The 22,611-nt window shown below is 42.4% G+C and overlaps 2 protein-coding genes across 13 annotated transcripts in view; one reads left to right on the top strand and one right to left on the bottom strand.

Annotated features, from left to right (window-relative positions):
* Nucleotides 1-22,611, top strand: part of ESYT3 (extended synaptotagmin 3) — an 87,187-nt gene that overhangs the window by 36,593 nt on the left and 27,983 nt on the right. The window contains exons 11-23 of one of the 4 annotated variants that reach the window (XM_024131878.3): nt 1,341-1,389; nt 1,630-1,719; nt 2,162-2,224; nt 2,328-2,390; nt 2,929-2,997; nt 3,547-3,633; nt 4,343-4,492; nt 6,314-6,810; nt 7,505-7,603; nt 8,129-8,260; nt 14,095-14,200; nt 14,556-14,605; nt 14,945-17,767. In XM_024131878.3, the coding sequence (XP_023987646.1) occupies nt 1,341-1,389; nt 1,630-1,719; nt 2,162-2,224; nt 2,328-2,390; nt 2,929-2,997; nt 3,547-3,633; nt 4,343-4,492; nt 6,314-6,810; nt 7,505-7,603; nt 8,129-8,260; nt 14,095-14,200; nt 14,556-14,605; nt 14,945-14,981 (1,492 nt within the window). In that variant the 3' untranslated portion in view covers nt 14,982-17,767. Of the gene's footprint in view, nt 1-1,340; nt 1,390-1,629; nt 1,720-2,161; nt 2,225-2,327; nt 2,391-2,928; nt 2,998-3,546; nt 3,634-4,342; nt 4,493-6,313; nt 6,811-7,504; nt 7,604-8,128; nt 8,261-14,094; nt 14,201-14,555; nt 14,606-14,944; nt 17,768-22,611 lie in introns of those variants that run through there. The other 3 variants (XM_024131879.3, XM_028489369.2, XM_055086945.1) reach the window with 3 other exon arrangements.
* CEP70 (centrosomal protein 70) overlaps nt 16,477-22,611 on the bottom strand; it is an 88,873-nt gene continuing 82,738 nt past the window's right edge. For 6 of the 9 annotated variants that reach the window (XM_028489399.2, XM_055086969.1, XM_055087202.1 and 3 more), the window contains one exon: nt 16,508-16,557. Coding sequence is in view for 3 of the 9 variants with exons in the window: in XM_028489420.2 (XP_028345221.1) it covers nt 16,530-16,557 (28 nt within the window). In the remaining 6 variants the exon portion in view is untranslated. Of the gene's footprint in view, nt 16,558-22,611 lie in introns of all 9 variants that reach the window. The other 3 variants (XM_028489420.2, XM_028489407.2, XM_028489402.2) reach the window with 3 other exon arrangements.

Below are 22,611 nucleotides of genomic sequence, written 5' to 3'. Positions count from 1 at the left end.
TTAGGGCTGTGAGAGGATTGAAATGACCGGCGTGGGGCTGGCTATCAAAACTCTAAATTTACATGTGTTTTGGTCCAGCCATCCCAATTCCAGGAATCTCCTATAAAAGCGTTATACCTGAAATGTTTATTGCAGACCTATCTGTGGTGACAAACCAAAAAAGCTGGAAACGTGAATGTCCAGAGTCAGAGGACATTGCCTGAATGTTTCAACAAATTTGTCACTGCCAAACTATAGAATATCCCGCAACTTTTAAAAATGATGAGTAGGATCTATGTATGTTGACCTCGAGGATATTCATTTCTATCTAGGGAAGTAGTAGGGGAAGAAGTTGGGAGTGACCTGAGCAGGTGATACATCTTTCCAGGGAGGATGGACATGTACGTGTGTTTGCATGTGCTCGTGTGGATGCTACACCGCTGCTCATCTCAGAGGCCGGGGTTAGGAGGCAGCAGAAAAGAGAGTTTTACCCAAATCTTCTTACTCCTAAATTTTTTAGCTTGTTTCTGTGAACAGGTGATTTTAAAAAATAGAAACAAAGCAAAATGGGAGGGGAACAATCTGACCACCGGAGAAATAGCTCACCACCACGTTACTTATCATTTTTAATTTTTCATCTTAATGAAAGGAGTTGTGAGAAAGGAGTTGTGATTTTTGTAATGTTGCAGATTAGAAGTGTGTCTTGTGGTTCGTGTGTTAGGTAACTGATTTCAAGTGTGTTTTGAGCTCAAGCACATTTCTAACAGTTACGTGGAATTAATTTCCCCTCTGGCTCTCAGGACCCTCCAGCTGGGCTTGGGTCAGGCAAGGCGGAAGGCACGCCGTGAATGTGTTACCGCCTCTCACACACATGCCAACTATACGTAGCCCCCGGAGGGCATCTGGGCCAGTTTTGGAAAGGGAGGGGCATTTCTGGTTATTACAATGACTGCGGGAGGTGGTGCCACGGGCATTTAGAGGACACACAACAGGGAAGCTAAATTCCTGCAATGCATAGGCAGTTCTGCACGGTGAAGACTCATCCCAGCCCAAATACCAATAGCACCCTCACTGAGCAATCCAGAGCCAGTGTGCCCAGCAGTGTCTGCTTACTCCCCTCTGGGATCAGAGCCACCTGCCTGCTCGGGCAGCATGCCCAGTGGGAGCAGCCCCGATGGTTAGACAGTCCTTCCTTTGCTTGAGCTCAAAGTGGTCTCCCCTTCATTCTTGGGATGAATAAGGTCCTCTGTCTTGAGGGTCTCACTCAGATATTTCAAAATAGATTTCGGGGTGGGCCTCCATGCCTGCTGCTTGTTGCCGCCTCTGGGCTGAGCTGACTTTCCGCTCCCTGTGTATTCCAGCCTGCAGATCTGCCTCGGGGACGTCATGACCAACAGAGTGGTAGATGAGGTAGAGTTGGTGCCTGCAAACCCCTCCTTGTGGACAGCATCATTTCCATCCCAAAGTGTAGTACTTCTGTCCTTCCATAACCACCTCTCCTAGTCCAGAGCCTACCCTGTCTGGGCTGGTTCACCTCTTCCCTGAAGCCCCTATTATGGCCCTACTGGGCCCCAGAACTGAGCTGCCTGAAGAGAGTCAGTAGCGTGCCACTGGCCCTTTCCCCAAGCTCTCCTCCCCCTCCCCCTGCAGTGGTTTGCCCTGAAAGACACAAAGAGCGGGCAGCTGCACCTGAGGCTGGAGTGGCTCTCACTGATCACAGACCCGGAAGCTGTGATGAAGGTGAGTGCGGGCTGTCGTGCTCCCTGGCAGAAGGGTGGAGGGGGGAACTCGTGGCAGGTCTGGTCCGTGTGAGAGCTGTGCGGGGGGGCAGGGAGGGAGCTAGCGAGCTGAAGCCACAGATCTTGCCCACAGAGTCCTCCAGCCAGCCCCACCTTCTGGGGAGCATGTCCCTCAGCCCTCATCGCCACACAGGGAGGATGGGATCCTTAAAAGCTCTGTTAGTGCCCGTCAGCCCAGTTCATAGGGAAGTCCACTGGTTCTGACTTGAGTCTGTCATGCTGCAGTTGTATTTTCAGCCTCAGCAAAGAGCTAGGTTGTGAGGGAAGGTATGGCCAGTCTGGAGGGCAAGGGCTGGCTCTTCAGGCATGAAGAGGCTTCTCCTAAATCAGTCTGTGTCTCCTGCTGCTGGGGGCACCTAGTGAAGGTCTGTGTCTGCTTGTAGGACCATGGTATTTTTTCCACTGCCATTCTCATGGTCTTCTTGGAGAGCGCCTGCAACCTGCCGGTGAGTGGTGACACAGCCAGAGTGTCACACACACCCTGCCTTGTGCCCGTCACTTTCAAATGTCCACGTGTTGCTCATTCACCCTGTTCTTCTCGTGCTGCAGAGAAACCCTTTTGACTACCTAAATGGTGAATATCAAGCCAAAAAGCTCTCCAGATTTGCCAGGGTAAGTGTGGGTGTGAAAGCAAGTCACACAGCTCCTGTTCCCCAGAATAACCCCAGCCCCGCGTGTGCTGGGCGGCACCGTGCACACACAGCCCGGGGCCAACGAGCGCCGCCGTTCACTGAGCCTGCAGCGAGCCAGGCACCGGGCTTGGCGGCTCAGCCCCCACATCTGCTATGCCTGAGTCCCATGGTGGCCGTGCGTCCATTTTATTGCCATTTTAAAAACAGGACCCGGAAAGCTGAGTGCTTGTGCCGCACAGCTAAGGGGGGAGCCGGAGCTCGGCTTCACCCTGTCTGTCTCCACAGCTCTAGGGAACAAGGGCCTGTGCCCAGCCAGGCCTCCCATCTTTGACTCGGAAGCTCAAGTGCTGGCACAGTGATGGCAGCCGGGGCTCTGGGGAGCACCAGGGGAGGCTTCTCTCAAAGGGAAGTTGGTTGGGTGGCCTCAGGTCCCACCGACGCTCCTGACGGTTCAGAGGCAGGGTCTCAAGTTGGCACTGGGGGTGCCACCTCCATTTTGTGGATTTGTCCCCTCACAGAATAAAGTCAGCAGAGACCCTTCTTCCTATGTCAAGCTATCTGTAGGCAAGAAGACACACCTGAGCAAGGTAAGACAGCTTGGTGTGTAGCCAAGGACTAAGGAAATGGGCGGATGCCCCAACACTTCAGGGAGAGAAGCAAAAGGTGATTCGCTTACACTGAATGCCTAGTAGGTGCTGGCACACGATAGGCACTTTATATTACTCTGTCTTCAAAATAACCTCACAAGATAGTTTCACAGTTCAAGAATCTGGAGGCCAGAGACCAGTGACTCACCTGAAGGCTAGCAAGCAGAAGAACTAGGGTTCAAGCTTAGGCATGGCTCTCCGCCTATGTCCTTTCCCCCACCCCCAGCAGCAAAAGTCCCCCTGGAAGTGAGCTCTAATGCTGGTAGGGTTTCAGCCCCTGTGAGATTTCCTGGCAAACTCTCCTTGCCTTTGAGTCTGACTGCCCTGCCGTAGTGCCTCCCACGAGCCATAGCGTGCTTGGGTCTATCCCTGGGCGGACAGAGAGAAGGCTCCCAATGGCACCGGGGGGCCAGAATGAGAGCACAGGGTGCCGGTATCCTGCTCTGCCCAACTTGACCCTTCAGTGATCTCTCCCTCTCCTGTCCCCAGACCTGTCCCCACAGCAAGGACCCTGTGTGGAGCCAGGTGTTCTCCTTCTTTGTGCACAACGTGGCCGCTGAACAGCTGCATCTGAAGGTTTGCTTGAAGTTGGGCTCTTGGAACACAGCTAAGAGGCGTCTAAGCTAGGAGGGGTAGGGGGCTTGAGCAGGCTCCCCCGGCAGTAAAGTCAGGAGAGGATACTAAGGGCCCACATCTTCGTGAGCCTGGTGACCAAGGTCATTGGGTAGGAGGTTGTGGAAGGACAAACCCTCAAGTCCCTTGGTGCTCCCTGCCAGTCTCTCCAGTTATTACCTAGCACCCAGCGTGGCCTGGGTTGGAATCTACTCAGGACATTAATGATAATGTACTTCTTTAAAAAAAGATCTGTGGAAGAGAGAGATCTTCTTTACACCTGAGCAAATAGAGGCTCAAACGATGACTTGTCCAAGATCTCATGACCAACCAGTAGTAGAACTGGTGTCTTTGGGGACCCTCAGCCCTGTCTGGAAGTCCCATCATAGAGCAGCACAGCTCACCAGTCCCTAAAGCCCTGATGGTCCCAGGCATTTGACAGACTTGCCTCATACAGATCATAGTTGCCTCTACCCTGAGTCACTCTCTTGCCCTGACTGAAGGCAGGGACCAGGCCTGGTCCCATTTCCAGTTTTCAGAACAGGACCAGAGGCCAAAAGAAACACAGAACATATTTACTGAAGTGAACTCAGTCTTGGCTGGAGCCCAGAGAGTAGTATGGTGAGGGTGGGACTTGGTTATCCTCTTGTTTTGTGACTGGCCCACTGCCCAGGTGCTTGATGATGACCGAGAATGTGCTCTAGGAGTGCTGGAGTTCCCCCTGTGCCAGATTCTCCCCTATGCAGACCTTACCCTCGAGCAACGCTTCCACCTGGACCACTCAGGCCTGGACAGCCTTATCTCCATGAGGCTGGTGCTTCGGGTAAACCTCTCCCCTTTTCCCCCAGGGTAGGAAGGGGGTGGTCTGCCCCAGCAGTAAGTATCTGCACTGTGTTGGGAAGAAGCTAGGAGATGGATTCATATTTTTTTATCAATTTCAGAATATTGTCAGCCATTTTCTCTTCAAATATTGCCTCTCCTAATCTTTTAATCCCTCCTTCTACAATTCCTTCTATTATGTTGGACCTTCTCATCATCTCCATGGCTTAACCTGATCTCACCTTCATATTTTCCATCTCTTTATCTCTTGGCGCTACATTCTAATTTCCTCAGACCTGTCTTGCAGACCACTAATTCTTTCTTTGGCTGTGCCTAATCTGCTGTTTAACCTGTTCACAGTTTTTGTTTCAAAGGCTATTCTTCATCTTTCACTTTATCTTTTCCAAATCTACAATGTCTTTTCTTTCTTTGTTGTGTTTTATTATCTTCTCATGATTCTATCCCATCTTTAATCATTTGAAAATACTTAAAATGTATGTTAATTCTATTACCTGAAGATCTTGGTAGTTAAATTTTGATGTCTGTTGTGTCTGCTAATGCTTTTTAAACATGGTGACTCATTTCTACGTTTGGTAACTTGGGTCGCAGACATATGTTCAGTGTTGCCTTTGTGACCTGGATTGAGGTTGTTCACTTCCAAGGAAGTTTTGCTTTGGCTGCAACCAAGCACCTCAGGAACATTACACACCTGAGTCCACTTTTATGTTAATTTTCAAACTTTGGGTTTCAAAACCCCACGGGTAGTATAAATATGAACCCGAAATGTATAGGAGATAGATAGGCTATAAGATGCCATATTCTCATGAAAGACTTTATTTCCCCCAACCAGAGTAGAGTACAGGCTGAGATAGATAGATATATTTCTTGTTGTCAATCTTTGCTGGTGGGTGAAATGTTTATTTATCCTAGACTACTTTTTCACTAAAAGATAGATATCCCACCTTCATGGGTCCTACTCTGACCCTAGGTCTCTTCTCCAAACCCCTTGGATTCCATGGTTGATAAATGACCCCAGGAAAGTTAACCTTTATTTTTCAGTTTTCTCTCTCTCTTTTTTTTTAACCGAGGGATTTTTCCTTACTTTCTTATGAATGTGGCTATGCATTTAAAAGTATGTTTGTTTCATTTTTATTGAGCATTCCTAACAGGAAGTTTTTCAGAATATTTTGATCACCTTATTGCTGGAAATGGAAGTTCCTAGGAAGAGTCTTAATGACTGATGGGAAAAGGGGAAGGAGAGACACAATGGCTGAGGTTTGAAACTTCGGTGCTATGGGCACAGGGGTGTGTCTGGATAGGAAACACATTTTAGGGAAAGCAATGGTAAATAATAAGGTGACAGCTAGAAATGACCATATCCAGAAGGCAGCTGGTGATCTATATGAAGGTTAAGGTGAGGGCAAGACTGGAGGTATAGATCTGGGAGTCCTCTGCACCGAGGGGAAGTACATGCTGTTGCGAATTGGCCAGGTCTCCAGCATCCAGTACCAGTGGATAGAGAAAAGGGGATCAGAACCGAGTCTTCATGAAGACTGGTAAGGCAGGAGGAAGGGAAAAGACAAAAGGTCTGGTCAGAGTGAGTCAGAGGCAGAGAGGTTAAGGAAGATATGGTCTAGGGGTAAAAAGATATGGTCTGGGGGTAAAAATCCATTGGACTGGGGAGTCAGGAAGGAACTGAGTTTTGAGAAAACTGAGTTTTGAGAAAAGAGAAGGAACCATTTCCCAGAGGTTAAGGTGAGAGCAGAGGGGGGGAGAGTGGTAGTGGTGTGCCCAGCCCATAAACCACCCTGTCATCTGCTTACAGTTCCTGCACTTGGAAGAACGAGAGCTGGGAAGCCCATACACAGGACCTGAAGCCGTAAAGAAAGGCCCTCTGCTCATTAAGAAGGTTGCCACCAACCAGGGCCCCAGAGTCCCACCGCAGGGAGAGGGCCCTGCAGATTTGCCATGCCCTCCAGACCCTGCTTCTGATATCAAGCAAGCCTCCAAAAGCACCACAGCCACCACCAGTGCCACCACTGCTGCCACCAAGCCCTCACTTCAAGAGGTGGGCCCAGAGCCCAAAGGCAAGGACAGAGCCAGAGGGTTCTGTGCACCCATGGGGGAGAAGAAGAGTGTGTCCACCATCTTCCTGGCTGTCCCAGGCCCCCACTGTCCGGGGCCCATCAAGTCACCCAGACCCATGAAATGTCCTGCCTCCCTATTCGCATGGCCGCCCAAGAGGCCGGCTCCCAGCATGTCCTCACTCAACTCCCTGGCCTCTTCCTGCTTTGACCTGACAGATATCAGCCTCAACACTGAGTACGCACCTCTCTGCTTAATCTTTTCTAAAATGACCTGCATGAAAAATACCTCCCTGGATGGAAAAGTAGATATGAACTTACTTTTCTGTGCAAGTTCTGGTTTTTCACAAAATGGCTTCATAAGAGGCAGCATGGTGAGATAGAAAGAACACAGGCTGGGGGGAGAGAAAGCACGTGTGCACGTGCCAAAAAGTCTCATGTGGCTCTAGCTACACACCAACTATTAAAATAGATGTTGGACTTCAGTTGTTAAGGTTCCTTACAGCAGAAACATACCCTGAATTCTAAAGAGTTATTTATACTGGGATGATATGGAAAGCTTAGAATGTGGAATTATATAATCAGTGGCTGCCGTTTATCAAATGTTGACTCTGGGCTTAGCATGTTATTTAATTTGATCTTCACAATAACCCTACAAGATAGAACTTACAATCATAAAGGTCGAATAACTCACCCAAGGTTCCACAAGAAATCATAGTATAAAGGCAGATGCTGCTCCAGGGTTCTTCCTACTGTGCCATGCTCTTCCTACTGTGAAATAGGATAATTTTACATGAATGCTGGATAGAACTGACTTCCAACTAAAAGGAACCTTACTGAGAATTATTTTATTAACTTACATGCTTCTTGGGGGTGCGGGGAGAGGCCAGCACTTGTAACGGCAAGAGAAATGACAAGGCCTTTCTTTACAGAGACGGGGATCTCAGGCATCAGGGGCTGGGTGAGATTCAGCTCACGGTGCGCTATGTGTGTCTGCAGCACTGTCTCAGCGTGCTAATCAACGGCTGCAGGTAAAGGGATGTTAGGGCCAGGAAAGGTTCTCTGAGAGCATTAGGTGACCAAAATCAGAGTGGGGGCACTTGGAGCAGTGGCAGGGGCAGGCAGCCCCAAGGTAGACAAGATAGACGTTTGGAAGGAATGAGGTCTGAAGGCCTGCATGCTGTGCATGCTGTAACAGATCCTCAATGGTGCTGATGGGCTCCAGAGCCAAGGGCTTTGCTCAGACACAACCACTGCAAAATTGTCTGGGGTGGTTTGGAGCCAGGACATTTTCTCAAGTGAGAATCTTCAACTTCCTTTAGATGGAATCGTACTTGGCTCTACACCCAACTCTACAAAATGCATGTTTACAATACCATGCACCTGATGTCCTCCGAATTCTGCAGACTTTTGCTTTTTTTGGTTTAGACTGCAGGGCATTTTTATCCTCAAGGCCATCTAAAGCTGTATGGATAGTACAGCTTTCTCTAAATGAGTATTTTCAGTATTTCAAAACCAGGGGCCTTTTTTCTTTAATGTCTTTGAAACCAAATCAGAAACCTGATGCCCTGTACCAGCAGTGGAGCTGATCCCTACGTCCGTCTCTACTTGTTGCCAGAAAGGAGGTGGGCAAGTCGTAAGAAGACCTCAGTGAAGCGGAAGACCCTGGATCCCCTGTTTGATGAGACGTAAGTGGCCCAGGTGGCCTGCCTAGAGTGCCTCAGCTGCTCGAGTATTTGCTGAGCACCTCCCATGTACCTGGCAGCTGCCAGATTCTGGGAAGGGCTGGGGTTGAACAGGACTACACAGTCTGTGCTTTCATAAAGCTTCTATACTTTAGAGAAAAGGACTGCCAGGGAAGTTTAGCAAAACAGCTACCCACTTTTCTTGTCCATAGGGACTAAAGTGCTCCTGATTATGAAATGTTCCATACTCTTTCTCTTTAAATGAAGCCTCTTTGGCAGTAAAAGGATTTGAATCTGGTCAAATATGTATTCTTTCAATCAAAAATAAACATACCTTGAACCTAAGGACCTAAAATTTCCTCCAAAGTTCCAGGCTCTTTGGCCTGTCTTCCCACCCACAACAAAGCACAGGTGGCAGGTAGAACAGATACCCTCCCATCGCGTGTCCACCCATGTCCTTGGGGACAAACCAGTAGACAGAGTCTAATCACATTTCTTGCTTTTGATGGGTCTGTGGTGTCGAGTCTTAACCTTAATATTCTAATTCTTGATTTCAAGTTGATCACAATGTAAACCTAGAAGTAAGGAGTTCAGAGGTCTCTTGTTGAGTACATGATTCATACCATATACATTATGATTAAAATCTCTAAAGTTAATGACAAGGAGAGAATCTTAAAAACAGCAAGAGAAAAACAAGTAGTTACATTACAGGGAGCCCCCCTATAAGACTACCAGCAGAAACTTTGCAGGCCAGAATGGAGTGGCACAATAGTCAAAGTGCTGAAAGGAAAACACTTCCAACCAAAAATACTCTACCAGGGAAAGTTATCATTCAGAATTGAAGGAGAGTTTTCCAGACAAGCAAAAGCTAAAGAAGTTCACCATCACTAAACCAGCTTACAAGATGTTTCTTTAAGCTTCTCTTGTTGTGGAGCACAGGCTCTAGGTGCGCGGGCTTAGTAGTTGTGGCGCATGGGCTTTTAGTTGCTCCGAGGCATGTGGAATCTTCCCGGACCAGGGCTTGAACCTATGTCCCCTGCATTGGCAGGTGGATTCTTACCACTGTGCCACCAGGGAAGCCCCTATAATGCATTCACACTTAAGTTACCAACTTAAAATAGACTGTTGTAAGTTGTCATATGTAAGCCTAATGGTAAGCACAAAGCAAAAACCTATAGTAGGTACACAAATGATAAAGAAAAAGCAATCTAAGCATACCACTAAAGTCATCAAACCACAAAGGGAGTGAGCAAGAGAAGAAAAAAGGAACAGAGAGGATCTACAAAACAGCCAGTAAAAAATTAATAAAATAGCAATAAGTACATACCTATCAATAATTACTTTAAATGTAAATGGACTAAATTCGCCAATCAAAAGAGAGTGGCTAAGTGGATTAAAAAAAAAAAAAAAAACAAGACCCATCTATATGCTGCCCACAAGAGACTCGTGGATTAAAAAAAAAAAAAAACAAGACCCATCTATATGCTGCCCACAAGAGACTCACTTCAGATTGAAAGATGCACACAGACAGAAAGTGAAGGATGGAAAAAGATATTCCATGCAAATAAAAACTGAAAGAAAGCCAGGGTGCTGCTTTAGATAAAACAGACTTTAAAACAAAGACTGTAATAAAAGACAAGGGCATTACATAATGATAAAGGGGTCAATCCAACAAGAGGATATAGTATTTGTAAATATTTATGTACCCAACATAAGAGCACCTAAATACATAAAGCAAATATTCACAGACCTAAAGGGAGACATAGACAGCAATAAAATAATAATAGTAGGGTACTTTAATACCCTACTTTCATCAAAGGATAGATCATCCAGACAAATTCAGTAAGGAAACATTAGCTGTATATGACATGTTAGACCAGATGAACTTAACAGATATACAAAGAACAGTCCATCCAAAAGCAGCAGAATACACATTCTTCTCAAGTGCACACAGAACATTCTCCAGGATAGACTTGCCACAAACAAGTCTTAATAAACAAGTCTTAATAAATTTAAGAAGATTGAAGAAGATTGAAATCATATCAAGAAATCAAAAGAAATCAAAAAATACCTTCAGACAAAGAAAATGGAAATGTAACATAACAAAATTTATGGGATGCAGCAAGAGCAGTTCTAAGAAGGAATTTCATAGCAATAAATGCATACATCATAAACAAGAAAAATAAGTAAGAAATAAGAAAAATCTCAAATACACAACCTAACTTTACGCCTCAAGGAATAAGAAAAAGAAGAATAAAGTCCAAAGTCAGCATAAGGAAGGAAATAAAGTTCAGAGTGGAAATATAAAGTTCAGGTGGAAATAAAGACTAAAAAGACAGTAGAAAAAAAAAATCAATGAAACTTAGAGCTGGTTCTTTGAAAAGATAAACAAAATTGATAAACCTTTAGCTAGACTCACCAAGAAAAAATGACATAAAAGAGGAAAGAGGAACTGTAAAATCGATACCACAGAAATACAAAGGATAAGAGACTACTATGAGTAGTTATACACCAACAAATTAGATAACCTAGAAGAAAAGGATAAATTCCTAGAAAGATACAACCTACCAAATTCAAAGAAGTTTGAATCAGTAATCAAAAATCTCCCAACAAACAGGTCCAGGACCACACAGCTTCACTAGTGAATTCTACCAAATATTCAAAGAAGAATTAACACCAGCCATCCCCAAACTCTTCCAAAATATAGAAAAGGGAACACTTGCAAAATACATTTTACAAGACAAGCACTACCCTCAGACAAGGATGCCCACTCTTACCAGGTTTAAACATAGTGTTGTAAGTCCTAGCCACAGCAATCAGACAAGGAAAAAAAAAAAAAAGGAATCCAAAGAGAGAAGTAAAACTGTCACTGTTTTAAAGATGACATGATGCTTTATAAAGAAAATGCTAAAGATGTCACCCAAAACCTATTAGAACTAATAAATGAATTCAGTAACATTGCAGGATACAAAATTAATATACAGAAATCTGTTGCATTTCTATACACTAACAACAAACTATCAGAGAAATTAAGAAAATCCATTTACAATTGCATCAAAAAGAATAAAATATCTAGGAGTAAATCTAACTAAGGAGGTAAGAGACCTGTACTCTGAAAACTATAAGACACTGATTAAAGAAATCGAAGACAACACAAACAGATAGAAAGATATATCATGCTCATGAACTGGAAGAATTAATAATGTTAAACATTATTATTTCTGAGCTGTCTATTCGGTCCCATTGATCTGTCTCTTTTTAGGCCAGAACCATACTGTTTTGTTTTGTTGTTTTTTTGCGGTACGCGGGCCTCTCACTGTTGTGGCCTCTCCCGTTGCGGAGCACAGGCTCTGGACACGCAGGCTCAGCAGCCATGGCTCACGGGCCTAGCTGCTCCATGGCATGTGGGATCTTCCCGGACCGGGGCACGAACCCGTGTCCCCTGCTTCAGCAGAAGGACTCAACCACTGCACCACCAGGGAAGCCCCATACTGTTTTAATTATTATAACTTTGTAATATAGTTTGATGCCTGGAGGCATCGGGGAGCATGATGCCTCCAGCTTTGTTCATCTTTCTCAAGATTACTTTCGCTCTTTTGTGGTGCCATGCAAATTTTAGGATTGTTTGTTCTATTTCTGTGACAAATGCCATTGGAATTTTGATTGCATTGAATCTGTAGATTGCTTTTGTCCACACATGTATAGCTGATTAACTTATGGCAAAGGAGCCAAGAATGTATAATGGGGGAAAGCACAGTCTCTTCAATAAGCGGTGTTAGGAAAATTGGACAGCCACATGCAACAGAATAAAATTCAACCACTATCTTACACTAGACACAAAAATTAACTCAAAATGGACTAAAGACTTGAAAGTAAGAGCTGAAACTCTGAAACTCTTAGAAGTGAACATAGGTGGGTTAAGCTCATTGACATCAGTCTTGGCAATGGTGTTTTGGATTTGACACCAAAACCAAAGGCGACTAAAGCAAAAATAAACAAGTGAGATTACATGAGACTACATTAAACTAACAGGCTTCTGCACAGCAAAGGAAACCATCAACAAAATGAAGACAACCTACCGAATGGGAGAACATACTTTCGGATAATATATTGGAAAAGTGGTTAATATCCAAAATCTATAACGAACTCATAGAACTCAATAGCAAAAACAATCAAACAATCTGATTAAAAAATGGGCAGAGGCTCTGAATAGACATTTTTCCAAAGAAGACATACAGATGGTCAGTAGGTACATGAAAAGATGCTCAACATCATTAATCATCAGGGAAATGCAAATCAAAACCACAAGGAAATATCACCTCACACCTGTCAGAATGGCTGTTATCAAAAAGAAATAACAAGTGTTGGTGAGGATGTGGAGAAAAGGGAACCTTTGGGCAAGGCTGGTGGGAATGTAAATTGGGGCAGCTGCTATGGAAAACAGCATGGAGGTTCCTCAAAAAATCAAAAATAGAACTACCATACAATGCAGCAATTCCATTTCTGGGTATTTATCAAAATAAAGCAACACTAATTCAAAATGATATATGTACCCCCATGTTCACTGTGGCATTATTTACAACAGCCAAGACATGGAAACAACCTAAATGTCCACTGATGGATGAATGGATTTTTAAAAATGTGGTGTGTGTGTGTGTGTGTGTGTGTATATACACACACACACACACACACACACACACACCATAGAATATTACTCAGTCATGAAAAAGAATGAAATCTTGCCATTTGAAACAACATGGATAGACCTTGAGGGCATTATGCTAAGTTAAATAAGGCAGAAAAAGATAATTACTTATGATCTCACTTATATGTGGAATCTAAAAATGCCAAAAACCAAACAAACAAAAAAACCCAAGCTTATGGATATAGAGAACATACTGGTGGTTGCCAGAGGTGGCAGTTGAGGTGTGTGTAAAATAGATGACGGGTCAAAAGGTACAAATTTCCAGTTATAAAATGAATATTCATGGAGTTACAATGTACAGCATGGTGACTAGAGTTAATAATACTGTATTACATACTTGAAAGTAGCTAGGAGAGTGGATCTTGAAAGTTCTCATCACAAGAAAAAAAATTTTTTGTAACTATGTATGGTGATAGATGTTAATTAGACTGATCATTTCACAACATATCCAAATCACATCATTATGGTAAACATGAAACTAATAATGCTATGTCACTTATATCTCAATTTAAAATATTAAAAGATATTATGGGATTATATTGAATCATGTGTGTCAAACTTTTCAAAAGTGTGAAGCACTATAGAATTTAAAGAATCTTTCACTCAATTAAAAAAAATTTGAAGATTTTTTTTTTAAACCAGAAAAGTAAGGATTCCAGAGGCGTCTTATGAGTACACGACAAAGCTTGTATACTAAGATTCCTCTGCCTTACTCCACAGGCGTAAGTGGGAAAAGGCCACTGTTTTCTATGCAATTCCAGCAAAGCTAATTATTCAGCATCCTAGCCCTTAGCTGGCACTGGTTCAGAGAGAGAGGGGCAGCCGAAAGAGTGAAAGAGTAGAGTCAGAGAAGGGAAGAAGCAAACCCCAAAGCACAATAGTTCAAGGAACTTCTCAGAGAAGCAAACAGCCTCTTGACACTTCCAGGGTTTGTGAATATAACACAGGACAGTGATTGTCTGTAATAATGATGCACTGAGTATCTGCTGTAAGCCAGTACTGTTCTAGATGCTCTTCTCAATAGTCTATATCTTCTGTTTTAAAGGTAGGAAAATGGATGAAACACTTCAGATTTTCAGTGAAAATGATTAAAATATATAAATCTCATTTCCTGACTTTTTGCTCCTTAAAGATTTGAATTTTTTGTTCCCTTGGATGAAGTAAAGAAGAGGTCACTAGACATCGCAGTGAAAAACAGTAGGCCACTTGGCTCACACAGAAGAAAGGAGCTAGGAAAAGTAAGTACAAAAGGGACTTTTGTCATTCTTTCCCCTCCTGGTGGCTAACTGGAGTTCACTGGTGGAACACACCCTTGCAGAAATTCTGATGGGATCATCTGGCTATTATCAGAACTGACTTCAAGGAAGGTATAGCCTCATTGGGAGGCTTTTTGTTTTGTGTCACCTTTTCCCAGGACACCGAGGTCAGTGTCAGTACTGTCCTTCTGGAGAGGTTCCATATTGAAAGCCAAAGGAAAAAGAGCTCCTGCTCAAAACTCAAGGAGGCCCTTTTTATGATCAATTTCATTTACCTCAATATGTTTCCATTTAATGCAGTTTTGGGGAAGGGAACTGATTATTTGTGTTTGTTTAGGTACTGATTGACTTATCAAAAGAAGATCTGAATAAGGGCTTCTCACAGTGGTAAGTGAGACCTTTCATTTTATCACATTAAATCTGCTACTCAAGACATGGTCTCAGACAGTTGCCCATATTCTCTCTCCAAAGTTCTTCCCTTTTCAGTACATATCAGCTCCTTTGTTTATCAAGGAGACATTATCACCTTAAGGCTTTACTGCCTACAGATTTCACTTACCTAAAGGACCTCTGTAAGCTCTGGTCTTAACCCTGGCCAGCCAACTTACGGAGATGAGTTCTACTGGTCCCACAGAGGCCCAGGTAGGGTAGGTTAGGCCATCTGTCCTGATGTTGCCACAGCACACTCTCAATACTAACACAAGTCCAAACCCAACTATCTTACAGGTATGAGCTGACTCCAGATGGCCAGCCCAGAAGTTGATGATGAACAACAACATCTTTATTTTTTTAATGTGTACATATGTATATTTTGTACCTTAAATCAGAACAGCCATTTGAAAAAAATACATACATCTATATACATACACACACACACACATTCTTGTGTGCAGTATAATGGCATGACTGGATAGTATTAGGAAGAGGTAAACACATGTAAAAGCAAGAACTACTCTTTCTTGATTGGATTTGTTTAAATCCATAAACAAGCGGTGTATTTGTGCCTAACAAATTATCAGAACCTCAGTGGTGAATTTTCACTGACATAGGACTCGCGTGAATGTACGCACCAGAAGGGTCCTGTCTCAGACACAGAGGGTGAGGGAGCTCTGTTTGTGGAGCAGCTATCAGTATTCCTGGGCAGTGACTGACCAATGGAGGAGGCTTCTTTTATGGGACTAAAAAGTGATCCACCAGAAAGTGCCAAGAGCTAACTCTACCTAAGCCCTGCTGGTTGCCACCTCTGGTACTTCTCTGCCTGGAGGTTCGTTCATGTATCTGATTTGGAACTAAAATGTACTTTCCTGATGGCAACAATGTTAGTGATAGTACTCCAGTGTGGGATGGCCTGGGACCAAACTCTAGCATTTGGCATCATTTCCATAGGAAAATGCAAGGAGAGTCTCACACCCAGGTCTACGTCTGCACTCCCATAGAGCACTGGAGGCTGCTGCCGAGTGTCAGTGCCAGAGAACAAGGGGCTTTTTCTGTATCTCTCTCAGATAGGCTTGGGAATTCTGCTCCACTCTTCTAAGAGAGGGCTCGTTCACCTAAATAACATGTTAAAAGCAAAATATGTAAATTGTACATTTAAACAAGTGCCTCTTCTGCATTTCAGACTTTATAAAACCCCATATTCTTGTCCTTTCTCATGCTCCTAGAGCTGTTGTCGAGTCACATCCTCTCTTCACTTATCTACTCAGGCAGTACCCCCTGCCATCAGTTTCCTCTCCCTACCACTGCCTTCACCGCCACTTTTCTGAAGAATGGTATCATCTTAAAACAAAGTTTTTGTCATGTTACTCTCACTTATGAATTATTATTTCCCGCTTTCTACAAAATTCAAGCCCACTCCTTGTGTTTCAGACCTGACATAATCAGGTCTCCAGTTTTCTGCTACCTTATTCATGTGCAGATGCTCTGTTCCAGAATAGTCCAAATATATCCTGCCTACTAATCCTACTTACCTCTTAGAGGCCTATGACAAACCCACCTCCTCTGTTAAGCCACCCCACACTGACAGGGCCTCTCCCCCGACCTAGGGCGGCGGTCCCCAACCTTTTTGGCACCAGGGACCGGTTTCATGGAAGATAATTTTTCCACAGACTGCGGAGGGGAAGGGAATGGTTTTGGGATGATTCAAGCACATTATAGTTATTGTGCACTTTATTTCTATTATTATTACACTGTAATATATAATGAAATAATTATACAACTCACCATAATGCAGAATCAGTGGGGCCCTGAGCTTGTTTTCACTTGCCACTCACTGATAGGGTTTTTGTTGTTGCAGATGTCAGGTTTATTGTATTCATATTTCTAAATGGATGTTTTTAGACCTTGACAAAAATAGAAAGGGTTGGTTTACATTTAATGCTCCACTTTAAAAAGAAATAGTTAACAGAAGCACAAATCAGATTGCAGTGGGGTGGAGAATGAATCATAGCTTTACAAAAATAGGAAAGACTACTCTTATCCTGGCCAGGTATTTAAAAACTCAGTCATTGGTTAGCAGCAGTCCTTAACATTTTTATACCCTCCTCATTATAATTTCCTCACATTGCAGAAGCAGCTAAGGGTCACTTTGAAGATATTTTTCACAACAGGCAATTCAAAGAAGAGAATCTGAATGCGGGCTACACATGAAAAGATGCCTTGACTGCACTAAGTAATCAGAGAAATGTACATGTAAACAATAGTGAATTACCATTTTATACCCAACTGATAGGATTTTGATATGAGTCTGAAAGCAATTGATTTATTATGGCCTCTGGGCAGTCAGACCTCTCTGCTAATGATAACCTGTATCTGCAGCCACTCCCCAGCACTAGCATCACTGCCTCAGCTCCACCCCAGATCATCAGGCATTAGATTCTCATAAGGAGCACACAACCCACATCCCTAGCATGCGCAGTTCGCAGTAGGGTTCGCGCTCCTGTAAGAATCTAATGCCGCCCCTGATCTGACAGGAGGTGGAGCTCAGGCGGTAATGCAAGTGATGGGGAGCAGCTGTAAATATAGACGAAGCTTCGCTCACTCACCTGCTGCTTACCTCCTGCTGTGCAGCCGGGTTTCTCACATGCCATGGACCTGTATCAGTCCATGGCCCAGGGGTTGGGGACCCCTGACCTAGGGCATCTACTATCAACACTGTACATTTTTCATTTTAGCAAATCCCTGCCATGTAACATTTTTTAAAATGTTTATTAAATATCTACTAAGGTCATATGCTAAGCAACTACCTGTACTGTGATTGGTATTCAATGTTTCTGTTTACTCTCCAATTGACCTAGAAGCTACTTGAATTGATTTTCGCCCCCATCATCCAAGGCTATGCTAAGTACGTGGCCGACATGTAATAAAATTTGTTTCTGCTGTTTTGAGTGACAAATTCTCATAATAAAATGGGACAATTGATGCCTGTCCTATCTACCTCACAGTGGCATTGTACTGTTCACTACACAGACAAGTTGCTTGAAAATGATAAAGTGCCAGAGGAGTAGAAGGGAATGTATCATATATCACGTCCTGAATATCAGCAACCCTAAAACAACTACTGAGCAAGATGGCAGACAAAGCAGACAAGTGCAAACCTATCTTTCCTCTTCCAAACACATAGAAAACCTAGTTAAACCATGAACAACATTTATTTTAAACATGGTTGATTAAAAAGTAAAACAGGTAAAGTTCTGGTGATGATCCAAAGAGAAAATCTACAGGAGGGTGTAAGAGTTGAAGGGGGTGTTTTGAAGAGAACCAGAATTTTAGCACACACCAGAGAGAAGGCAAAGCTACTGTGTAAGGCACAGGAGCCTGAAAAGTTTTGTCATCAGAAAATGCCTTTGCTGCCAATGAGGACAAGGAGTTGGTTGTCAGCAGCGGGTGGAAACAATCACCTACTCTCTCCTACACGACCACGGGGTCTGAAGTTACACACAGTTGACTTGGTGTGGAAACCTCCACACCTGGAAACTAATGTGAAAATTGGTTTAGAACCTGGAACCATGTGAAGCCCTGACAGAGGCAACCACAAAACTAGCCCTTAGGGTTGTCATGCCCACCTAGGGCACATGTTGGACCACTGCAGCAGATAATTCCCACTAAAGGGAAGCTCACAGGCAAAAATTATAAACACAAAAACAATTTTAAAAATATGAAGCACATGGGAATACCAACTGAAAAATGGCCACTAGATGTATTTCAGCAAGAAAGAAAATGTAACATTAAGGCAGAAGTGGCATGTGGGAAACAACGGAGGGCAAAGAAATCTGTAAAATATGTTGGTAAACCTAAGTAAGTCTTGATTGTTTAAGAAATATAAACAAGTAAGCAAGCAACCAAAAATGTCTGCAAAAACTGGGTTCAAAAAGCCAGTGGCACTGAAATGCTAGTACTGACATCTAAGAAGGACCATGAAGCTGGTTCAGAGGAATGTTAAAGTCCTTATTTAAGAAATTAAAGATAGTTTTCTATTTTAAAAATTAATTATAAGTATGTGGCAGTTACTAGTTTATTACCTTTCAGCTCCAAATCAACCCATCTTTGCCCTGCTTTGATACTAGAGACACCACAGCCTCCTCTCCTTTGCCAGGGGGCTTGTGGTTCGGCTTGCCAATTGAGGGCACTGGAGAGACACTGCAAGGCCAGAGTGGGAAGAAAGGGCCTTTCTTTTTTTTTAGATATCCTTTTTTTTTTTTTTTAACATCTTTATTGGAGTCTAATTGCTTTACATTGGTGTGTTAGTTTCTGCTTTACAACAAAGTGAATCAGTTATACATATACATACGTTCCCTCTTGTGTCTCTCTCCCTCCCTCCCACCCTCCCTATCCCACCCCTCTAGGTGGTCACAAAGCACCGAGCTGATCTCCCTGTGCCATGCGGCTGCTTCCCACTAGCTACCCACCCTATGTTTGGTAGTATATATATATATATGTCCATGCCACTCTCTCACTTCGTCACAGCTTACCCTTCCCCCTCCCCATATCCTCAAGTCCATACTCCAGTAGGTCTGTGTTTTATTCCCGTCCTACCCCTAGGCTCTTCATGACATTTTTTTTTTTCTTAGATTCCATATATATGTGTTAGCATACGGTATTTGTTTTTCTCCTTTTGACTTACTTCACTGTATGACAGACTCCAGGTCCATCCTGGCTGTGTGAGGGCCGTCCTCATCCTCCGTTACCTAAGCACCGCCACAGTTTACTCTTGGCTCACGCCCTTGGGCTTTGCAAACGTAAATACAGCCTTCATGGCTCAGCACCATCCAGCACCCTCTGGCAAGTTTCTTTGCCACAAGTTGGTTGCCTGTTCCTATAGCAGCCAGACCTCTACTCAAAGGTTTAAATCTCAGCCTAGTGGGAAGGCAATTTTTAAGTTTCTAAGTTCCTTCCTTGTTCACTCTCCTTTATCCCTGGGGGTAGTATCTGCTTTCTGAAGTCGCTACTGCATACCCCTTAGAGTCTTCTTTTCTCCCCTTTTAGTAGGTAACTACCATTACTAGTTAGCCATTCTTGTTTTAAATTTTTCCTGTTAGGCTACCTGTGCAATGTAGTTTCTATCTCCTGACCTTGACTAAGTGTATATTAAAAATTTTAAGATAACCAATAAAAAAGAGTAACAATAGAAAACTCAACAGAGCTGAAATATAAAACTCCAAATCAGTAGTGAAGAAGAAAAAAAATAAAGAGAAATTCAATACCCCCCCAAAAAATAGGAAAGAAAAAAGTAGCATAGAAAAATATGATAAATAGAAAATACGAAAGAAGACAGGCAAAAGACTTCTAAATATATTTGTAATCACAATAAACCCACTATTAAAACCTGCAAGGGGGTCAAATTCCATGAAAATAAAAGGTACAGGTATATGCTATTTACAAGAGGTTCACTTCAAACACACAGAAGTGTTGAAAATAAAAGGATGAAAAAGATATACTCAAGGGTAGTTTAGATTTGTTTATAGTAATGGTAGCAAACATCATATTTAATGGTGAAACATTAAATGCTTTCCTTTTGAAATCTGGAATAAGAAAGAGCTGCTTCCTATCACCACTTCTACTCAGCCCTGTATTGTGGTATATGTAGTTGGGCAAGAAAAAACAGGTATATCTGACCAAAACTGTTGTTATATATGGATGATATGATCATGAGCATAAAAATCCAAAATAATCTAGATATACTGCTAGAGTTAATCAGAGTTTCTAACAAGGTTGCTAACTACAAAGTTAATATTTAAAAATCAGTTGTAGTTCTCTGTTCCTGAAGTAGTTGGAAAATGAAATTTTAAAAAGATAATTTATAAATGTATAAAAGGTCAAATACTATGAATACATCCAACAATAATCCCTACAGGAAAATTATGAAACTTTATTAGAAACGTTAAAGTGAATCTAACCAGATGGAGAGCTATGCTGTATTTGGAGTTTGAAGACCCAACATTACAGATGCTGATTTTCCTCACTGATCCTATGTTTAATGAAAAAAAAATTTCAATAGGTAGTGTGTGTGTGTGTGTGTGTGTGTGTGTAACTTGATAATCAGATTCAATACACATAGAAACACAAAGGGTGGGAAGCCTTCAACTGGATACCAAAGTTTATTTTAAAGTTAAAATAATGAAAACAGTGGGGTACTAGTGCAGGGAGAGACAACTGGACCAAAAGAATAGAAAAGAGAGTCCAGTAATAGACCCATTCACACACAGATATTCATTTCATGACAGAGGTAGCACTACGAGCAGAGGGGAAATAGATTTTTCAATAAATGGTGCTGAGATAACTGGGTATCTATGACGGAAAATGTAAAAATGGTCCTTTACTTATACCACATTTAAAAAATCAAACATCTGCAGGTATATTAGACTAAGTGTGAAAGGCAAAACTGTACAGCTATAAAATAAGAGAATAACTTTACAACTTGTGACTAGAGAAAGATTTCATAAGACACTTAGAGCACTAACTATAAATCTCTACATCTTTAACTATACTCTCTATATTAAAATTAAGTTTGTCAGTTCATAAAAAGAAACTAGAGGAAAATGGAAAGAGGACATAGAATGGAAGAAGACATTTGCAACACATATTACTGTCAAATGGCTCATGTCCAGAATATATAAATAACTCTTACAAGTCAATAGGAAAAGACTGTCCAATAGAAAAGTGAACCAAAGATACATACAAGCACTTCAAAAAATAAATACAAATGGCCAATAAACAAAGGAAAAGATGTTTAACTTCATTAGTAATCAGGAAAATAAACATTAAAACCAAACTAAGAGCTCTATACACTATACTGGCAAAAATAAAAAATCTGACTTACCAAAAATTGGTCAAGATATGGAAAAGTGGGAACTCTCATACATTAATGGTGAGAGTATAAACTGGTACAACCACTTTGGAAAAGAGTTTGGCATTTTCTTCTAAAGTTGAAATATACATTCTCTATCAAAGTTGCACGCTATACAACCCCAGAGGCTCCATTCACATGGTTAGATGTGTTTTACTCTAGGACCCAGCAATTTTACTTCTTGGATGTTGCTTCTAGAAAACCTGCACACAAGTGAACGAGGATGCACATATGAGAATGTTCACAGCAGTAGCTCACAACAGCCAAGAACTAGGAACAACCCAAATGCCAAGCCCTAGTAGAACAGACAAATGGATTATGGAACATTCATAGAGGAATACTAGACACCAATGAAAACAAATGACCTGGACCTACACACAACAACATAGATGAATAGTACAAACATAATGTTGAACAAAAGAAGAATTAAAAAGAACATATACAATATGATTCCATTTTTATAAAGTTCAAAAATAGGCAAAACTAAACTATCTTGGTTTAGGCGTACATACAAAACTGGCAAAACTCTTTAAAAAAACAAGTAAGTGATTAACATAAGTCAGGCTAATGGGGGAAGGCACATATGGTATGTGGGGGAGGCCTTTTGGAGTGCTGGTGAATGTTCTGTTTCTTGATTGTTGCATGGGTGTTCACTTTATAATCATTCATCATACTTGACACATGGTTTTTATCATACTTAGCATATGTGTTATAATTATAACACACAAAAAAGATTAGTGAAATAGGACTTCCCTGGTGGTGCAGTGGTTAAGAATCCTCCTGCCAATGCAGGGGACATGGGTTTGAGCCCTGGTCTGGGAGGATCCCACATGCCGTGCAGCAACTATACATGTATGTCAACTATACATCAATAAAACTGTAAAAAATCAAGAGCTAAACAATGGTTGCAGTACTTATATTTTAAATAATTAAAACTGGATAAAAGTAGACCTGATAGAGAGGGCCTAATGTTCTTCCTACTAGCAGCACTGTCCCTTCTCAGTGGCCCTCCAAAAAAACTCTTAGGCCTCTGAGGAAGAGTTTGAAAACC

Source organism: Physeter macrocephalus, chromosome 1 (assembly GCF_002837175.3).
Source record: "Physeter macrocephalus isolate SW-GA chromosome 1, ASM283717v5, whole genome shotgun sequence".
NCBI lineage: Eukaryota > Metazoa > Chordata > Mammalia > Artiodactyla > Physeteridae > Physeter > Physeter macrocephalus.
Note: the sequence above shows the minus strand (reverse complement) of the source record. Positions and strands in the feature narration are given on the sequence as shown.